The sequence below is a fragment of the Salvelinus alpinus genome, chromosome 10, assembly GCF_045679555.1.
Source record: "Salvelinus alpinus chromosome 10, SLU_Salpinus.1, whole genome shotgun sequence".
NCBI classification, from domain to species: Eukaryota; Metazoa; Chordata; class Actinopteri; order Salmoniformes; family Salmonidae; genus Salvelinus; species Salvelinus alpinus.
In genome coordinates this window covers 20,700,201-20,722,700 of record NC_092095.1, presented here as the reverse complement: position 1 = coordinate 20,722,700, position 22,500 = coordinate 20,700,201, and the positions used below count along the sequence as shown (strand labels likewise).

The 22,500-nt window shown below is 42.1% G+C and overlaps 2 protein-coding genes across 7 annotated transcripts in view; both read right to left on the bottom strand.

Moving 5' to 3' along the window:
- sgk3 (serum/glucocorticoid regulated kinase family member 3) overlaps positions 1 to 22,500 on the bottom strand; it is a 1,016,194-nt gene that overhangs the window by 96,238 nt on the left and 897,456 nt on the right. The window lies entirely within an intron of this gene.
- LOC139531681 (peptidase inhibitor 15-A-like) overlaps positions 11,554 to 22,500 on the bottom strand; it is an 18,758-nt gene continuing 7,811 nt past the window's right edge. The window contains exons 4-7 of one of the 5 annotated variants that reach the window (XR_011666407.1): positions 16,007 to 16,139; positions 15,679 to 15,794; positions 12,365 to 14,257; positions 11,554 to 12,286 (exon numbers count right to left, since the gene is read on the bottom strand). Coding sequence is in view for 1 of the 5 variants with exons in the window: in XM_071328356.1 (XP_071184457.1) it covers positions 14,122 to 14,257; positions 15,679 to 15,794; positions 16,007 to 16,139 (385 nt within the window). In the remaining 4 variants the exon portion in view is untranslated. Of the gene's footprint in view, positions 14,258 to 15,678; positions 15,795 to 16,006; positions 16,140 to 22,500 lie in introns of all 5 variants that reach the window. The other 4 variants (XR_011666408.1, XR_011666405.1, XR_011666406.1 and 1 more) reach the window with 4 other exon arrangements.

Here is a 22,500-nt window from a genome sequence, read left to right as displayed (position 1 = left end):
ATGATATGGTAGGGATGTTATTATGATATAGTAGGACTGTTATTATGATATAGTAGGGCTGTTATTATGATATAGTAGAGCTGTTATTATGATATAGTAGGGATGTTATTATGATATAGTAGGACTGTTATTATGATATAGTAGAGCTGTTATTATGATATAGTAGGGCTGTTATTATGATATAGTAGGACTGTTATTATGATATGATATAGTAGGGCTGTTATTATGATATAGTAGGGCTGTTATTATGATATAGTAGGACTGTTATTATGATATAGTAGGGCTGTTATTATGATATAGTAGGGCTGTTATTATGATATAGTAGGGCTGTTATTATGATATAGTAGGACTGTTATTATGATATTATATAGTAGGGCTGTTATTATGATATAGTAGGGCTGTTATTATGATATAGTAGGGCTTTTATTATGATATAGTAGGGCTGTTATTATGATATAGTAGGACTGTTATTATGATATTATATAGTAGGACTGTTATTATGATATAGTAGGGCTGTTATTATGATATAGTAGGGCTGTTATTATGATATTATATAGTAGGACTGTTATTATGATATAGTAGGACTGTTATTATGATATAGTAGGACTGTTATTATGATATAGTAGGGCTGTTATTATGATATTATATAGTAGGACTGTTATTATGATATAGTAGGGCTGTTATTATGATATAGTAGGACTGTTATTATGATATAGTAGGGCTGTTATTATGATATAGTAGGACTGTTATTATGATATAGTAGGGCTGTTATTATGATATAGTAGAGCTGTTATTATGATATAGTAGGGCTGTTATTATGATATAGTAGGGCTGTTATTATGATATAGTAGGACTGTTATTATGATATAGTAGGACTGTTATTATGATATAGTAGGGCTGTTATTATGATATAGTAGAGCTGTTATTATGATATAGTAGGGCTGTTATTATGATATAGTAGGGCTGTTATTATGTAATAGTAGGGCTGTTATTATGATATAGTAGGGCTGTTATTATGATATAGTAGGACTGTTATTATGATATAGTAGGGCTGTTATTATGATATAGTAGGGCTGTTATTATGATATAGTAGGACTGTTATTATGATATAGTAGGACTGTTATTATGATATAGTAGGGCTGTTATTATGATATAGTAGGGCTGTTATTATGATATAGTAGGACTGTTATTATGATATAGTAGGGCTGTTATTATGATATAGTAGGGCTGTTATTATGATATAGTAGGACTGTTATTATGATATAGTAGGGCTGTTATTATGATATAGTAGGGCTGTTATTATGATATAGTAGGGCTGTTATTATGATATTGTAGGGCTGTTATTATGATATGTTATTATGACTTTCTGAATCCAAGATGGCGTAGCAGTCGGACGTGTGTTTGTCTTGTCTTGTCCCGTGTAAATAGTCCTCGTATTTTTCGTATACATTTCGTATATATTTTAATTTCACTTTCCATCTAGGAACTGAATATACATTCCTACATTCCGCCTCACCCAATGTGGTACGGACCTGCTATTTTTATACTTTAGAACCGTAACCCCAATCAGAAGCTAGCCAGATAACTAGCTACTAGCTAGTAGTCAGTTAGCCACTGCTGCGGTCTTCACCCTTAACTCGGACACAGCCAACTTCAGCTCGGGCCAATACCTGCCAGTCTGCAAGCGCGATATCAACCCAGAGCATATAGGACTGCTTTTTCTCTACCACATCACCGGATTCCTGACGCAAGCTCTGGACTATTACACCGTATCATCACAGCTAGCTAGCTGCAACCGAGTGGCTACTACTGGCTAACACCTCTGTCCCGAAGCAAGCACCAGTTAGCCTTGAGCTAGCCTCGAGAAGAGGTCTACCAGCGAATTCTTGGGCTACAATACCTCTTTTGCCAATTGGACTGGACCTTTTTTTGCCGACACAGAGCCCTGCCAATCCATCACAACTGGTCTAAATCAGCTACAAGCTAATTTAGCCATTTTTTTGCCGCTGCTAGTAGCTTTTACCTTCTGCACAGACACCAGCCCTGTTATTAGCCTGGATATTACTCACCAATTTACCAGCATCGGACTGTCTCTCGACAACAACGCCGGATTCCTGCCGTAATCCCTGAGCCACTACTTCTGATCCTCACAGCTAGCTTGCAGCCAGCGCAGCTAGCGCAACTGCCACGAAGCTAGCACCAGTTAGCAAACACAATTCTACAATTCACAACCTCTCTTTCGCCATCCGGCTTGGATTCTCTGTCGACACGACCACGTCTGAGCAGACCCCCTCCGTCTGAGCAGACCACCCCCCGGGCTACTAACTTTAAACGCCGCGTGCTAGCTTAGTGGAGGCCTCCCTGCTCCATCTACGGCTGCCCCCTGGACACTATGATCACTTGGCTACATAGCTGATGCATGCTTGACTGTCCATTAATTCACGGTACTCCATTCTGTTTATTTGTGTTTTATCTGTCGGCTCTGTGCTTTAACTCAGGATCTGTGTGTAGTTAATCCGACCCTCTCTGCCTAGTCGTCGCCATTTTTACCTGTTGTTGCTGTGTTAGACTAGCACCCTGTTATTGCTGCTGTTATCTTACCTGTTGTTTTAGCTAGCTCTCCCAATCAAGACCTGCAATCACTTTATGCCTTATTGTATGTCTCTCTCAAATATCAATATGCCTTGCATACTGTTGTTCAGGCTAGTTATCATTATCATTGTTTTGGTTTGCAATGGACCCTGTAGTTCCACTCTCCGTACCTCTGATACCTCCTTTGTCCCACCCCCCACACATGCGGTGACCTCACCCATTGAGACCAGCATGTCCAGAGATACAACCTCTCTTATCATCACCCAGTGCCTGGGCTTGCCTCCGCTGTACCCGCGCCCCACCATACCCCTGTCTGCACATTATGCCCAGAATCTATTCTACCACGCCCATAAATCTGCTCCTTTTATTCTTTGTCCCCAACGCTCTAGGCGACCAGTTGTGATAGCCTTTAGCCGCACCCTCATCCTACTACTCCTCTGTTCCTCGGGTGATGTGGAGGTAAACCCAGGCCCTGCATGTCCCCAGTCACCCTCATTTGTTGACTTCTGTGATCGAAAAAGCCTTGGCCTCATGCATGTCAAGATCAGAAGCCTCCTCCCTAAGTTTGCCTTACTCACCGCTTTAGCACACTCTGCCAACCCTGATGTCCTTGCCGTGTCCGAATCCTGGCTTAGGAAGGCCACCAAAAATTCTGGGATTTCCATACCCAACTATAACACTTTCCGTCAAGATAGAACTGCCAAAGGGGGAGGAGTTGCAATCTACTGCAGAGATAGCCTGCAAAGTTCTGTCATACTTTCCAGGTCTATGCCCAAACAGTTCGAACTTCTAATTTTAAAAATTAATCTCTCCAAAAATAAGTCTCTCACTGTTGCCGCCTGCTACCGACCCCCCTCAGCTCCCAGCTGTGCCCTGGACACCATCTGTGAATTGATCGCTCCCCATCTAGCTTCAGAGTTTGTTCTGTTAGGTGACCTAAACTGGGATATGCTTAACACCCCGGCAGTCCTACAATCCAAGCTTGATGCCCTCAATCTCACACAAATCATCAAGGAACCCACCAGGTACAACCCTAAATCCGTAAACATGGGCACCCTAATAGACATTATCCTGACCAACCTGCCCTCCAAATACACCTCTGCTGTCTTCAATCAAGATCTCAGCGATCACTGCCTCATTGCCTGTATCCGCCACGGGTCCGCGGTCAAACGACCACCCCTCATCACTGTCAAACGCTCCCTAAAACACTTCTGCGAGCAGGCCTTTCTAATCGACCTGGCCCGGGTACCCTGGAAGGATATTGACCTCATCCCGTCAGTTGAGGATGCCTGGTCATTCTTTAAAAGTTACTTCCTCACCATATTAGACAAGCATGCTCCGTTCAAAAAATGCAGAACCAAGAACAGATATAGCCCTTGGTTCACTCCAGACCTGACTGCCCTCGACCAGCACAAAAACATCCTGTGGCGAACTGCAATAGCATCGAAGAGCCCCCGCGATATGCAACTGTTCAGGGAAGTCAGGAACCAATACACGCAGTCAGTCAGGAAAGCAAAGGCCAGCTTTTTCAAGCAGAAATTTGCATCCTGTAGCTCTAACTCCAAAAAGTTCTGGGATACTGTAAAGTCCATGGAGAACAAGAGCACCTCCTCCCAGCTGCCCACTGCACTGAGGCTAGGTAACACGGTCACCACCGATAAATCCGTGATAATCGAAGACTTCAACAAGCATTTCTCAATGGCTGGCCATGCCTTCCTCCTGGCGACTCCAACCTTGGCCAACAGCCCCGCCCCCCCCGCTGCTACTCGCCCAAGCCTCCCCAGCTTCTCCTTTACCCAAATCCAGATAGCAGATGTTCTGAAAGAGCTGGAAAACCTGGACCCATACAAATCAGCTGGGCTTGACAATCTGGACCCCCTATTTCTGAAACTGTCCGCCGCCATTGTCGCACCCCCTATTACCAGCCTGTTCAACCTCTCCTTCGTATCATCTGAGATCCCCAAGGATTGGAAAGCTGCCGCGGTCATCCCCCTCTTCAAAGGGGGAGACACCCTGGACCCAAACTGTTACAGACCTATATCCATCCTGCCCTGCCTATCTAAGGTCTTCGAAAGCCAAGTCAACAAACAGATCACTGACCATCTCGAATCCCACCGTACCTTCTCCGCTGTGCAATCCGGTTTCCGAGCCGGTCACGGGTGCACCTCAGCCACGCTCAAGGTACTAAACGATATCATAACCGCCATCGATAAAAGACATTACTGTGCAGCCGTCTTCATCGACCTGGCCAAGGCTTTCGACTCTGTCAATCACCATATTCTTATCGGCAGACTCAGTAGCCTCGGTTTTTCTAATGACTGCCTTGCCTGGTTCACCAACTACTTTGCAGACAGAGTTCAGTGTGTCAAATCGGAGGGCATGTTGTCCGGTCCTCTGGCAGTCTCTATGGGGGTACCACAGGGTTCAATTCTCGGGCCGACTCTTTTCTCTGTATACATCAATGATGTTGCTCTTGCTGCGGGCGATTCCCTGATCCACCTCTACGCAGACGACACCATTCTATATACTTCCGGCCCTTCCTTGGACACTGTGCTATCTAACCTCCAAACGAGCTTCAATGCCATACAACACTCCTTCCGTGGCCTCCAACTGCTCTTAAACGCTAGTAAAACCAAATGCATGCTTTTCAACCGTTCGCTGCCTGCACCCGCACGCCCGACTAGCATCACCAACCTGGACGGTTCCGACCTAGAATATGTGGACATCTATAAGTACCTAGGTGTCTGGCTAGACTGCAAACTCTCCTTCCAGACTCATATCAAACATCTCCAATCCAAAATCAAATCAAGAATGGGCTTTCTATTCCGCAACAAAGCCTCCTTCACTCACGCCGCCAAACTTACCCTAGTAAAACTGACTATCCTACCGATCCTCGACTTCGGCGATGTCATCTACAAAATAGCTTCCAATACTCTACTCAGCAAACTGGATGCAGTTTATCACAGTGCCATTCGTTTTGTTACTAAAGCACCTTATACGACCCACCACTGCGACCTGTATGCCCTAGTCGGCTGGCCCTCGCTACATGTTCGTCGTCAGACCCACTGGCTCCAGGTCATCTACAAGGCTATGCTAGGTAAAGTGCCGCCTTATCTCAGTTCACTGGTCACGATGGCTACACCCACCCGCAGCACGCGCTCCAGCAGGTGTATCTCACTGATCATCCCTAAAGCCAAAACCTCATTTGGACGCCTTTCCTTCCAGTTCTCTGCTGCCTGCGACTGGAACGAATTGCAAAAATCTCTGAAGTTGGAGACTTTTATCTCCCTCAACAACTTTAAAAATCTGCTATCCGAGCAGCTAACCGATCGCTGCAGCTGTACATAGTCCATCTGTAAACTACCCACCCAATTTACCTACCTCACCCCCCATACTGCTTTTATTTATTTACTTTTCTGCTCTTTTGCACACCAGTATCTCTTCTTGCACATGATCATCTGATGATTTATCACTCCAGTGTTAATCTGCTAAATTGTAATTATTCGATTTACTGCCTACCTCATGCCTTTTGCACACATTGTATATAGATTCTCTTTTTTTTTTCAACCATGTTATTGACTTGTTTATTGTTTACTCCATGTGTAACTCTGTGTTGTCTGTTCACACTGCTATGCTTTATCTTGGCCAGGTCGCAGTTGCAAATGAGAACTTGTTCTCAACTAGCCTACCTGGTTAAATAAAGGTGAAATAAAAAAAATAAAAAATAAATATAGTAGGGCTGTTATTATGATATAGTAGGGCTGTTATTATGATATAGTAGGACTGTTATTATGATATAGTAGGACTGTTATTATGACATAGTAGGGCTGTTATTATGATATAGTAGGGCTGTTATTATGATATGGTAGGGATGTTATTATGATATAGTAGGACTGTTATTATGATATTGTAGGGCTGTTATTATGATATATTAGGGCTGTTATTATGTAATAGTAGGGCTGTTATTATGATATAGTAGGGCTGTTATTATGATATAGTAGGGCTGGTATTATGATATAGTAGGACTGTTATTATGACATAGTAGGACTGTTATTATGATATAGTAGGGCTTTTATTATGATATAGTAGGGCTGTTATTATGATATGATATTGTAGGTTTGTTATTATGATATAGTAGAGCTGTTATTATGATATAGTAGGGCTGTTATTATGATATGATATAGTAGGACTGTTATTATGATATGATATAGTAGGGCTGTTATTATGATATAGTAGGGCTGTTAATATGATATGATATAGTAGGACTGTTATTATGATATGATATTGTAGGTTTGTTATTATGATATAGTAGGGTTGTTATTATGATATAGTAGAGCTGTTATTATGATATGATATAGTAGGGCTGTTATTATGATATAGTAGGGCTGTTATTATGATATGATATAGTAGGACTGTTATTATGATATAGTAGGGCTGTTATTATGATATGATATAGTAGGGCTGTTATTATGATATAGTAGGACTGTTATTATGATATAGTAGGACTGTTATTATGATATAGTAGGACTGTTATTATGATATAGTAGGGCTGTTATTATGATATAGTAGGACTGTTATTATGATATAGTAGGACTGTTATTATGATATAGTAGGGCTGTTATTATGATATAGTAGGGCTGTTATTATGATATGATATAGTAGGGCTGTTATTATGATATAGTAGGGCTGTTATTATGATATAGTAGGACTGTTATTATGATATAGTAGGACTGTTATTATGATATAGTAGGACTGTTATTATGATATAGTAGGGCTGTTATTATGATATAGTAGGGCTGTTATTATGTAATAGTAGGGCTGTTATTATGATATAGTAGGGCTGTTATTATGATATAGTAGGGCTGTTATTATGATATAGTAGGACTGTTATTATGATATAGTAGGACTGTTATTATGACATAGTAGGGCTGTTATTATGATATAGTAGGGCTTTTATTATGATATAGTAGGGCTGTTATTATGATATGATATTGTAGGTTTGTTATTATGATATAGTAGGGCTGTTATTATGATATAGTAGAGCTGTTATTATGATATGATATAGTAGGGCTGTTATTATGATATAGTAGGGCTGTTATTATGATATGATATAGTATGACTGTTATTATGATATAGTAGGGCTGTTATTATGATATAGTAGGACTGTTATTATGATATGATATAGTAGGGCTGTTATTATGATATAGTAGCACTGTTATTATGATATAGTAGGACTGTTATTATGATATAGTAGGACTGTTATTATGATATAGTAGGGATGTTATTATGATATAGTAGGACTGTTATTATGATATTGTAGGGCTGTTATTATGATATAGTAGGGCTGTTATTATGTAATAGTAGGGCTGTTATTATGATATAGTAGGGCTGTTATTATGATATAGTAGGGCTGTTATTATGATATAGTAGGACTGTTATTATGATATAGTAGGACTGTTATTATGACATAGTAGGGCTGTTATTATGATATAGTAGGGCTGTTATTATGATATGGTAGGGATGTTATTATGATATAGTAGGACTGTTATTATGATATTGTAGGGCTGTTATTATGATATAGTAGGGCTGTTATTATGATATAGTAGGACTGTTATTATGATATAGTAGGACTGTTATTATGACATAGTAGGGCTGTTATTATGATATAGTAGGGCTTTTATTATGATATAGTAGGGCTGTTATTATGATATGATATTGTAGGTTTGTTATTATGATATAGTAGGGCTGTTATTATGATATAGTAGAGCTGTTATTATGATATGATATAGTAGGGCTGTTATTATGATATAGTAGGGCTGTTATTATGATATGATATAGTAGGACTGTTATTATGATATAGTAGGGCTGTTATTATGATATAGTAGGACTGTTATTATGATATGATATAGTAGGGCTGTTATTATGATATAGTAGGACTGTTATTATGATATAGTAGGACTGTTATTATGATATAGTAGGACTGTTATTATGATATAGTAGGGATGTTATTATGATATAGTAGGACTGTTATTATGATATTGTAGGGCTGTTATTATGATATAGTAGGGCTGTTATTATGTAATAGTAGGGCTGTTATTATGATATAGTAGGGCTGTTATTATGATATAGTAGGGCTGTTATTATGATATAGTAGGACTGTTATTATGATATAGTAGGACTGTTATTATGACATAGTAGGGCTGTTATTATGATATAGTAGGGCTGTTATTATGATATGGTAGGGATGTTATTATGATATAGTAGGACTGTTATTATGATATTGTAGGGCTGTTATTATGATATAGTAGGGCTGTTATTATGTAATAGTAGGGCTGTTATTATGATATAGTAGGGCTGTTATTATGATATAGTAGGGCTGTTATTATGATATAGTAGTACTGTTATTATGACATAGTAGGACTGTTATTATGATATAGTAGGGCTTTTATTATGATATAGTAGGGCTGTTATTATGATATGATATTGTAGGTTTGTTATTATGATATAGTAGGGCTGTTATTATGATATAGTAGAGCTGTTATTATGATATGATATAGTAGGGCTGTTATTATGATATAGTAGGGCTGTTATTATGATATGATATAGTAGGACTGTTATTATGATATAGTAGGGCTGTTATTATGATATAGTAGGACTGTTATTATGATATGATATAGTAGGGCTGTTATTATGATATAGTAGGGCTGTTATTATGATATAGTAGGACTGTTATTATGACATAGTAGGACTGTTATTATGATATAGTAGGGCTTTTATTATGATATAGTAGGGCTGTTATTATGATATGATATTGTAGGTTTGTTATTATGATATAGTAGGGCTGTTATTATGATATAGTAGAGCTGTTATTATGATATGATATAGTAGGGCTGTTATTATGATATAGTAGGGCTGTTATTATGATATGATATAGTAGGACTGTTATTATGATATAGTAGGGCTGTTATTATGATATAGTAGGACTGTTATTATGATATGATATAGTAGGGCTGTTATTATGATATAGTAGGACTGTTATTATGATATAGTAGGACTGTTATTATGACATAGTAGGACTGTTATTATGATATAGTAGGACTGTTATTATGATATAGTAGGACTGTTATTATGATATAGTAGGGCTGTTATTATGATATAGTAGGGCTGTTATTATGATATAGTAGGACTGTTATTATGATATAGTAGGACTGTTATTATGATATAGTAGGACTGTTATTATGATATAGTAGGGCTGTTATTATCATATAGTAGGGCTGTTATTATGTAATAGTAGGGCTGTTATTATGATATAGTAGGGCTGTTATTATGATATAGTAGGGCTGTTATTATGATATAGTAGGACTGTTATTATGATATAGTAGGACTGTTATTATGACATAGTAGGGCTGTTATTATGATATAGTAGGGCTGTTATTATGATATGGTAGGGATGTTATTATGATATAGTAGGACTGTTATTATGATATTGTAGGGCTGTTATTATGATATAGTAGGGCTGTTATTATGATATAGTAGGGCTGTTATTATGATATAGTAGGGCTGTTATTATGATATAGTAGGACTGTTATTATGACATAGTAGGACTGTTATTATGATATAGTAGGGCTTGTATTATGATATAGTAGGGCTGTTATTATGATATCATATTGTAGGTTTGTTATTATGATATAGTAGGGCTGTTATTATGATATAGTAGGGCTGTTATTATGATATGATATAGTAGGACTGTTATTATGATATGATATAGTCGGGCTGTTATTATGATATAGTAGGGCTGTTATTATGATATGATATAGTAGGACTGTTATTATGATATAGTAGGGCTGTTATTATGATATAGTAGGACTGTTATTATGATATGATATAGTAGGGCTGTTATTATGATATAGTAGGACTGTTATTATGATATAGTAGGACTGTTATTATGATATAGTAGGACTGTTATTATGATATAGTAGGGCTGTTATTATGATATAGTAGGACTGTTATTATGATATAGTAGGACTGTTATTATGATATAGTAGGACTGTTATTATGATATAGTAGGGCTGTTATTATGATATAGTAGGGCTGTTATTATGATATGATATAGTAGGGCTGTTATTATGATATAGTAGGGCTGTTATTATGATATAGTAGGACTGTTATTATGATATAGTAGGACTGTTATTATGATATAGTAGGACTGTTATTATGATATAGTAGGACTGTTATTATGATATAGTAGGACTGTTATTATGATATAGTAGGGATGTTATTACCGACCACACTAAATTACCATACCGACCACACTAAATTACCATACCGACCACACTAAATTACCATACCGACCACACTAAATTACCATACAGTCCATACTAAATTACCATACCGACCACAATAAATTATCATACCGACCATACGATATTACCATACCGACCACACTAAATTACCATACCGGCCACACTAAATTACCATACCGACCACACTAAATTACCATACCGACCACACTAAATTACCATACCGACCATACTATATTACCATACCGACCACACTAAATTACCATACCGACCACCCTAAATTACCATACCGACTACACTAAATTACCATACAGACCATATTAAATTACCATACCGACCACACTAAATTACCATACAGACCATATTAAATTACCATACCGACCATACTATATTGCCATACAGACCATACTATATTACCATACCGACCACACTAAATTACCATACAGACCATATTAAATTACCATACAGACCATATTAAATTACCATACCGACCACACTAAATTACCATACCGACCACACTAAATTACCATACCGACCACACTAAATTACCATACAGACCATACTATATTGCCATACCGACCACACGAAATTGGAGGAAACAATACACAGTATTTTTTTCAATGTTATGTGTTACTTCAATCAAAACCAGTATGCAATTGGAAAGAATTCCACATTTATGTAAAGTTTATTTTACAAAACAATAAAATAAAAAAAACATCCTTTAATTAAATATTTCTGGAATATAATGTAGTATGAGGATATTGATTTTCTGGGTATGAGGATTATCCATGTACACAATATTCTATGAAGTGGTTCTCCATATGAACACTGAAAACACATCAGTGAACTTTATACAACATTACACAACAACAGATTCAAGCAATCGACCAAAACACATGCTGTAAGGACATACCTGGATCCTTTAAATGTAAAACTGTCCATTTGTCCCATGGTATACACATTCCACTGAGCCTACTGTCCATTTGTCCCATGGTATACACATTCCACTGAGCCTACTGTCCATTTGTCCCATGGTATACACATTCCACTGAGCCTACTGTCCATTTGTCGCATGGTATACACATTCCACTGAGCCTACTGTCCTATTGCCCCGAGGTATGTTAAAAGACAAACAACAAGCAACACAAACAGTATTTTACCTGTCCCATAGCAACCAGTACTGAACCTGTCCTATACCAACCAGTACTGAACCTGTCCTATACCAACCAGAACTGAACCTGTCCTATAGCAACCAGAACTGAACCTGTCCTATAGCAACCAGTACTGAACCTGTCCTATAGCAACCAGAACTGAACCTGTCCTCTAGCAACCAGAACTGAACCTGTCCTATAACAACCAGTACTGAACCTGTCCTATAGGAACCAGAACTGAACCTGTCCTATAGCAACCAGTATTGAACCTGTCCTATAGGAAACAGAACTGAACCTGTCCTATAGCAACCAGTACTGAACCTGTCCTCTAGCAACCAGAACTTAACCTGTCCTATAGCAACCAGAACTGAACCTGTCCCATAGCAACCAGAACCAAACCTGTCCTATATGAACCAGAACTGAACCTGTCCTCTAGCAACCAGAACTTAACCTGTCCTATAGCAACCAGAACTGAACCTGTCCTCTAGCAACCAGTACTGAACCTGTCCTATAGCAACCAGAACTGAACCTGTCCTCTAGCAACCAGTACTGAACCTGTCCTATAACAACCAGTACTGAACCTGTCCTCTAGCAACCAGTACTGAACCTGTCCTATAGCAACCAGAACTGAACCTGTCCTCTAGCAACCAGTACTGAACTTGTCCTATAACAACCAGTACTGAACCTGTCCTATAGCAACCATAACTGAACCTGTCCTCTAGCAACCAGTACTGCACCTGTCCTATAACAACCAGTACTCAACCTGTCCTATAGCAACCAGAACTGAACCTGTCCTATAGCAACCAGAACTGAACCTGTCCTATAGCAACCAGTACTGAACCTGTCCTATAGCAACCAGAACTGAACCTGTCCTATAGCAACCAGTACTCAACCTGTCCTATAAGAACCAGAACTGAACCTGTCCTATAGCAACCAGAACTTAACCTGTCCTATAGCAACCAGAACTGAACCTGTCCTATAGGAACCAGAACTGAACCTGTCCTATAGCAACCAGTACTGAACCTGTCCTATAGGAACCAGAACTGAACCTGGCTGCATGTTCTTCTGACCATGACAAGGCATAACCTCCACGTTGTGTGTAAATGCCTTCAGCACCATTTACACATGCTGGGATTCATTTGCAAGGTGCGTTATAACGCGGCACACTAAAACAGACTATAACAGACTATAACAGACTATAACAGACTAAAACAGACCCACACAGACTATAACAGACTAAAACAGACTATAACAGACTATAACAGACTATAACAGACTAAAACAGACTATAACAGACTAAAAAAGGGAAGTTTCGCTGGAGACACCTTGCAGTTTAGGACACAGCGTTGCGTTTGCTAGCTAAGAGATATGTGCGGTGGGTAAAGGGGTCGATTCCATCTGGATCACATAAAGTCCAGAGTTACTGCGCTCGATTGAAATTTAAAAGTAATTTCCGATTGAGCCGACATAATGCGGTCTCCGCTCACTAGGGTAACATTGCCTTTCAATGTCTATTGCGCCGTAGAATTGGTACAGATTGAATCAAGCCCTAATTAACGGTACATAAGTGAATTATTTCTCTCCACAGTTAGCCAAGACGATTAGCTAAGCAGCAGCAAAAAAAAAAAAAAAAAATTTAAAAACTATTTTTGCTTGCTACCGTAGTGTTGAAATGTCAATAACCATTGTGAGGCACATCCATGCGTATCCATATTCTATGGGTACATGACCAATGGTAAACCCATAATACTGTAACAATGTTAGGAAACATACTCCACAAGATAAATTATAATCTTACTGTATCAATCAATCAATCCAATTCATCATATGATAATCATTTTTAAAAAACTACTTCTGGAAAACAATGTTAAAAAAACAAAACATGAATTCTATGTACACATTATTATAAATGTATTCTTTAATCTTAAATAAGTGTTTTCCACGACTGTTGTGCAAATCCTTCAGGGGGGGAAAAGTCTCTGTGTTGGGGTCGGGGGTCAGCGTGTTAGCACCAAATGGCAATAGGGAATAGGGTTTGATTTGGGACGTAGCCTTAGTCTGGACAGGGACTCCTGGCTCTATTTGAACCACTGCAGATAGTTTGTGTTGAGGGCTGGGAAACACATGTTGTTGGTACAGGAGCCTCCGTAGCTCGGGGGACAGGCGGAGCACGGGACGCCTACTTTGTAAGGTGCCTCTCCGATCCAGTTCCCTCTGGAAAACACAAGACAGACACAGAGTTAATACTGGTTCGATCCAGTTCCCTCTGGAAAACACAAGACAGACACAGAGTTAATACTGGTTCGATCCAGTTCCCCCTGGAAAACACAAGACAGACAGACACAGAGTTAATACTGGTACGATCCAGTTCCCCCTGGAAAACACAAGACAGACACAGAGTTAATACTGGTACGATCCAGTTCCCCCTGGAAAACACAAGACACAGAGTTAATACTGGTACGATCCAGTTCCCCCTGGAAAACACAAGACAGACACAGAGTTAATACTGGTTCGATACAGTTCCCCCTGGAAAACACAAGACAGAGAGTTAATACTGGTTCGATACAGTTCCCCCTGGAAAACACAAGACAGACACAGAGTTAATACTGGTACGATCCAGTTCCCCCTGGAAAACACAAGACACAGAGTTAATACTGGTTCGATACAGTTCCCCCTGGAAAACACAAGACAGAGAGACAGACACAGAGTTAATCCCAGCGGTCTGGGATTCAGGTATAAAATAGCATATAAACTATATAACTATCTTATAGGGAAAGTAGTTAGGGAATGTAAAAGCTAGCCAGAGAGATAACGGTAGAATTTTTCACATATTGTGGGTGACTTAATTTTCTTCATTTCAGTAAGCCTGTGAGTGGCTACATCGATAGCGGCCACAGTTGTCCCTGTGGAAGGAAAATGCTTCCTTTGATTGACGGGCTTTTATAAAACGCAGATGCACACATGTCCTAAGTCACCAACACATGTGTTCTTCAGTGTGGAAGCCATCGGTGATTTAAAAACATGTCAGCTGTGGTTGTATTATGAGGTGACAAGCAAGTCCCACCGGTTTATGAAACGGCCTTCGATCACGGAATTAAGGAAGAGAGAAAAATGATTCTGGACTTCTTTGAGGTTCTGGAGGAGCTGGAATGTAACTGGTACCTGGTACGTACTGGTAACTGGTACGTACTGGTACTGGTACGTACTGGTACCTGGTACGTACTGGTACTGGTACGTACTGGTACTGGAATGTAACTGGTACCTGGTACGTACTGGTAACTGGTACGTAATGGTACTGGTACGTACTGGTACCTGGTACGTACTGGTACTGGTACGTACTGGTACTGGAATGTAACTGGTAACTGGTACGTACTGGTACCTGGTACGTACTGGTACTGGTACTGTATATACAGCTTTGTGCTGAAACCCAAGCTCCAATGGAAGCAGATGAACCGTACTGTTGCCCCAACAGGCAGGTTGAGTATCGACACGCTCAGAACTACAGTTAAACCATTGTTAAAAGTAACAGGACAAGTTGATGTGAAAAACAACGGACTTTCCTTAAAGATACTGTTTTTTTTTTTTTTTTACTTCCTGAAATATCAAAAAAGGGCGTTGTATTACCGTCTACTTACTTGGATGAATAGTTGCACACTAAGAAGGTAGCCTGTTTCCACACGTTCCCCCATATGTTCATATTGTGACAGGTGTGTACAGCACATCCGACTTTGTTCGTCGTGGCCCAAACCATCTGTAAAGTAGAGAGACGGTAGGGCTCGTCAACGACGCAAAGATCGTCCATACCCGCTATCGTCAAAAATGACAGGTTCAATATCAACTTTCCAATCAAGCATTGATGTCAATGGGAGATTTGCACTTACAGTTCAAGTCAAAGAATGTGAATATTAAGTTCATTTATTCTGCCCATGCAACAATATGACTTTTCCTTGACTGTCTTCCTACCTGGGTATAATGTGTACACATCGGTCCGTAGCATTTGAGAGGGCACCTGGGGTTGCAGTCCCGGGGGTAAGGGAACACATAGTCCTTCACTTCATCATGCCAGGGCTTCACCAACTGGAGAATAGAGCGGTAGCTGAGGACAGAGACAGACTAGTACTGAGGACAGAGACAGACAGACTAGTACTGAGGACAGGGGACAGACAGACCAGTACTGAGGACAGGGACAGACCAGTACTGAGGACAGGGGACAGACAGATTAGTACTGAGGACAGACACAGACAGACTAGTACTGAGGACAGGGGACAGACAGAACAGTACTGAGGACAGGGACAGACCAGTACTGAGGACAGGGGACAGACAGATTAGTACTGAGGACAGACACAGACAGACTAGTACTGAGGACAGGGGACAGACAGATTAGTACTGAGGACAGGGACAGACCAGTACTGAGGACAGGGGACAGACAGACTAGTATTGAGGACAGGGGACAGACAGACTAGTACTGAGGACAGGGGACAGACAGACTAGTACTGATGACAGGGGACAGACAGACTAGTACTGAGGACAGGGACAGACTAGTACTGAGGACAGGGGACAGACAGACTAGTACTGAGGACAGACACAGACAGATTAGTACTGAGGACAGACTAGTACTGAGGACAGAGACAGACAGACTAGTACTGAGGACAGACACAGACAGATTAGTACTGAGGACAGGGGACAGACAGATTAGTACTGAGGACAGGGACAGACTAGTACTGAGGACAGACACAGACAGATTAGTACTGAGGACAGACTAGTACTGAGGACAGGGGACAGACAGACTAGTACTGAGGACAGGGACAGACTAGTACTGAGGACAGGGGACAGACAGACTAGTACTGAGGACAGACACAGACAGATTAGTACTGAGGACAGACACAGACAGACTAGTACTGAGGACAGGGGACAGACAGATTAGTACTGAGGACAGGGACAGACTAGTACTGAGGACAGGGGACAGACAGACTAGTACTGAGGACAGACACAGACAGATTAGTACTGAGGACAGACACAGACAGACTAGTACTGAGGACAGGGGACAGACAGATTAGTACTGAGGACAGGGACAGACTAGTACTGAGGACAGGGGACAGACAGACTAGTACTGAGGACAGACACAGACAGATTAGTACTGAGGACAGACTAGTACTGAGGACAGAGACAGACAGACTAGTACTGAGGACAGGGGACAGACAGATTAGTACTGAGGACAGACACAGACAGACTAGTACTGAGGACAGGGGACAGACAGATTAGTACTGAGGACAGGGACAGACTAGTACTGAGGACAGGGGACAGACAGACTAGTACTGAGGACAGACACAGACAGATTAGTACTGAGGACAGACTAGTACTGAGGACAGAGACAGACAGACTAGTACTGAGGACAGAGACAGACAGACCAGTACTGAGGACAGGGGACAGACAGACTAGTACTGAGGACAGGGGACAGACAGACTAGTACTGAGGACAGGGGACAGACAGACTAGTACTGAGGACAGGGACAGACTAGTACTGAGGACAGGGGACAGACAGACTAGTACTGAGGACAGACACAGACAGATTAGTACTGAGGACAGACTAGTACTGAGGACAGAGACAGACAGACTAGTACTGAGGACAGACACAGACAGATTAGTACTGAGGACAGGGGACAGACAGATTAGTACTGAGGACAGGGACAGACTAGTACTGAGGACAGACACAGACAGATTAGTACTGAGGACAGACTAGTACTGAGGACAGGGGACAGACAGACTAGTACTGAGGACAGGGACAGACTAGTACTGAGGACAGGGGACAGACAGACTAGTACTGAGGACAGACACAGACAGATTAGTACTGAGGACAGACACAGACAGACTAGTACTGAGGACAGGGGACAGACAGATTAGTACTGAGGACAGGGACAGACTAGTACTGAGGACAGGGGACAGACAGACTAGTACTGAGGACAGACACAGACAGATTAGTACTGAGGACAGACACAGACAGACTACTACTGAGGACAGGGGACAGACAGATTAGTACTGAGGACAGGGACAGACTAGTACTGAGGACAGGGGACAGACAGACTAGTACTGAGGACAGACACAGACAGATTAGTACTGAGGACAGACTAGTACTGAGGACAGAGACAGACAGACTAGTACTGAGGACAGGGGACAGACAGATTAGTACTGAGGACAGACACAGACAGACTAGTACTGAGGACAGGGGACAGACAGATTAGTACTGAGGACAGGGACAGACTAGTACTGAGGACAGGGGACAGACAGACTAGTACTGAGGACAGACACAGACAGATTAGTACTGAGGACAGACTAGTACTGAGGACAGAGACAGACATACTAGTACTGAGGACAGACACAGACAGATTAGTACTGAGGACAGGGGACAGACAGATTAGTACTGAGGACAGGGACAGACAGATTAGTACTGAGGACAGGGACAGACTGAGGACAGGGGCAGACAGACTAGTACTGAGGACAGACACAGACAGATTAGTACTGAGGACAGACTAGTACTGAGGACAGGGGACAGACAGACTAGTACTGAGGACAGAGACAGACAGACCAGTACTGAGGACAGGGGACAGACAGACTAGTACTGAGGACAGGGGACAGACAGACTAGTACTGAGGACAGGGGACAGACAGATTAGTACTGAGGACAGACTAGTACTGAGGACAGAGACAGACAGACTAGTACTGAGGACAGACTAGTACTGAGGACAGGGGACAGACAGACTAGTACTGAGGACAGACACAGACAGATTAGTACTGAGGACAGACTAGTACTGAGGACAGAGACAGACAGACTAGTACTGAGGACAGAGACAGACAGACCAGTACTGAGGACAGGGGACAGACAGACTAGTACTGAGGACAGGGGACAGACAGATTAGTACTGAGGACAGAGACAGACAGACTAGTACTGAGGACAGAGACAGACAGGCTAGTACTGAGGACAGGGACAGACTAGTACTGAGGACAGACACAGACAGATTAGTACTGAGGACAGACTAGTACTGAGGACAGAGACAGACAGATTAGTACTGAGGACAGAGACAGACAGACCAGTACTGAGGACAGGGGACAGACAGACTGAGGACAGGGGACAGACAGATTAGTACTGAGGACAGAGACAGACAGACTAGTACTGAGGACAGAGACAGACAGACTAGTACTGAGGACAGGGGACAGACAGATTAGTACTGAGGACAGAGACAGACAGATTAGTACTGAGGACAGGGACAGACAGATTAGTACTGAGGACAGGGACAGACAGACTAGTACTGAGGACAGAGACAGACAGACTAGTACTGAGGACAGACTAGTACTGAGGACAGGGACAGACAGATTAGTACTGAGGACAGACTAGTACTGAGGACAGAGACAGACAGACCAGTACTGAGGACAGGGGACAGACAGACTAGTACTGAGGACAGGGGACAGACAGATTAGTACTGAGGACAGGGGACAGACAGATTAGTACTGAGGACAGGGACAGACAGATTAGTACTGAGGACAGGGGACAGACAGATTAGTACTGAGGACAGGGACAGATTAGTACTGAGGACAGAGACAGACAGATTAGTACTGAGGACAGAGACAGACAGATTAATACTGAGGACAGACACACATTTACAGTTCAGTAATTTAGCAGACACTCTTACCCAGAGTGATTTATAATAGTGAGTGCATGCATTTTCATACTGGTCCCTTGTTGGAATCGAACCCATAACCCTGGCATCGCAAGTGCCATGCTCTACCAACTGAAACACACAGGACTAGGCAGACAAACAGACAGACAGACAGACAGACAGACAGACAGACAGACAGACAGACAGACAGACAGACAGACAGGACTAAGAGATGGGGCATTGCAATAGATAGCGACCATTTTACGAGCTCCTGATGCTGTCTATCTGTAACATAATGTCTCTGCCATCATTTCCTATGACTGAAAACATCTTCTGGACATCCGAACACCATTACCTTCTGTTCTGTTAGCGAATGTGCAGTTACTGGAGAATAAATTGGATGAACTCCTATTATCCTATCAACTGGACCCGGAAGAATTGTTCTAATATTCTATATTTCTATGGAGTCTTGGCTGAGCAAGGAAATGGATACTATATATCTTGTGGGTTTGTCCATACATCGTCTAGACCGGACGACAGTCTCGAGTAAGGCTAAAGGGGGAGGGGTGTATCTCTTTGTTAAGAGCATCTGGTGTGCCATCTCTAATATTAAGGACGTCTCGAGGTTCTGCTCGCCCGAGATAGAATACCTCATGATAAGCTGTAGACCACACTATTTACCAAGAGAGTTTTCATCTATATTTCTTGTAGCTGTCTGTTTCCAATCACAAACCGATGCTGGCACTAAGACCGCACTCAACGAGCCGTATAAGGCCTTAAAACCGCCCTCAACGAGCTGTATAAGGCCATAAGACCGCCCTCAACGAGCCGTATAAGGCCATAAGACCGCCCTCAACGAGCCGTATAAGGCCATAAGACCGCACTCAACGAGCCGTATAAGGCCATAAGACCGCACTCAACGAGCCGTATAAGGCCATAAGACCGCCCTCAACGAGCCGTATAAGGCCATAAGACCGCACTAAACGAGCCGTATAAGGCCATAAGACCGCCCTCAACGAGCCGTATAAGGCCATAAGACCGCCCTCAACGAGCCGTATAAGGCCATAAGACCGCCCTCAACGAGCCGTATAAGGCCATAAGACCGCCCTCAACGAGCCGTATAAGGCCATAAGACCGCCCTCAACGAGCCGTATAAGGCCATAAGACCGCCCTCAACGAGCCGTATAAGGCCATAAGACCATCCTCAACGAGCCGTATAAGGCCATAAGACCGCCCTCAACGAGCCGTATAAGGCCATAAGACCGCACTCAACGAGCCGTATAAGGCCATAAGACCGCCCTCAACGAGCCGTATAAGGCCATAAGACCGCCCTCAACGAGCCGTATAAGGCCATAAGACCGCCCTCAACGAGCCGTATAAGGCCATAAGACCGCCCTCAACGAGCCGTATAAGGCCATAAGACCGCCCTCAACGAGCCGTATAAGGCCATAAGACCGCCCTCAACGAGCCGTATAAGGCCATAAGACCGCCCTCAACGAGCCGTATTCCGCCATAAGCAAACAAGAAAATGCTCATCCAGAGGCGGCGCTCCTAGTGGCCGGGGACTTTAATGCAGGCAAACTGAAAACCTTTTTACCTCATTTTTACCAGCATGTCACCTGTGCAACTACAGGCAAAAAAGCTCTAGACCACCTTTACTCCACACATAGAGACGTGTACAAAACTCTCCCTCACCCTCCATTTGGCAAATCTGAGCATAACTCTATCCTCCTGATTACTAGCAAAAACTCAAACAGGAAGTACTAGTGATGCGCTCAATAAGGAAGTGGTCCAATGAAACGACATTTCACTGATATTTCCCAGCCATTCCCTGACCCTGTCTGTATTACATACATATTTAAAGCAGACCACCATAGTCCCTGTGCCTAAGAACGCCAAGGTAACCTGTCTAAATGACTATGGCCCCGTAGCACTCACATCTATAGCCATGAAATACTTTGAAAGGCTGGTCATGGCTCACATCAACACTATCATCCCAGACAGCCAGGACAGACTCCAATTTACATACCGCCCCAACAGATGATGCGATATCTATCACACTCCACACTGCCCTTTCCCACCTGGACAAGAGGAACACCTATGTGACATTTTTGTTAATTGACTACAGCTCAGCGTTCAACACCATAGTGTCCTCCAAGCTCATCACTAAGCTCAGGATCCTGGGACTAAACACCTCCCTCTGCAACTGGATCCTGGACTTCCTGACTGACCAGGTGGTGAGGGTAGGGCAACAACACATCCGCCACGCTGACCCTCAACACGAGGGCCCTTAAGGGGTGCGTGCTTTGTCCCCTCCTGTAATCCTTGTTCTCCCACGACTGGCTGGCCACTCACGATTCTAACACCATCATAAAGTTTGTTTACGACACAACGGTGGTAGGTCTGATCACCGACGACGACAACGAGACAGCTTTTTGGGAGGGAATTAGTCATAAAGAAGTCACGAAGAAGTCATAAAGAAGTCACGACAACGCCTCAGGATTTGGGATGGGCCTTTCTATAGCTGCACCACTGAGAGCATTTTGATTGGCATCCGACCACAAGGCGCTACAGAGGGTAGTACGTACGGCCCAGTACATCACTGGGACCAAAGCTCCCTGCCATCCAGGACCTCTATACCAGGCGGTGTCAGAGGAAGGCCCTACAAACTGTCAAAGACTCACAAGTCTGGAACCAGCCAGGTTCCAGACCATAAGACTCCCAAATATAAACGCAACATGTAAAGTGTTGGTCACATGTTTCATGAGCTGAAATTAAAGATCCCAGAAATGCCCTGTAAGCATTAA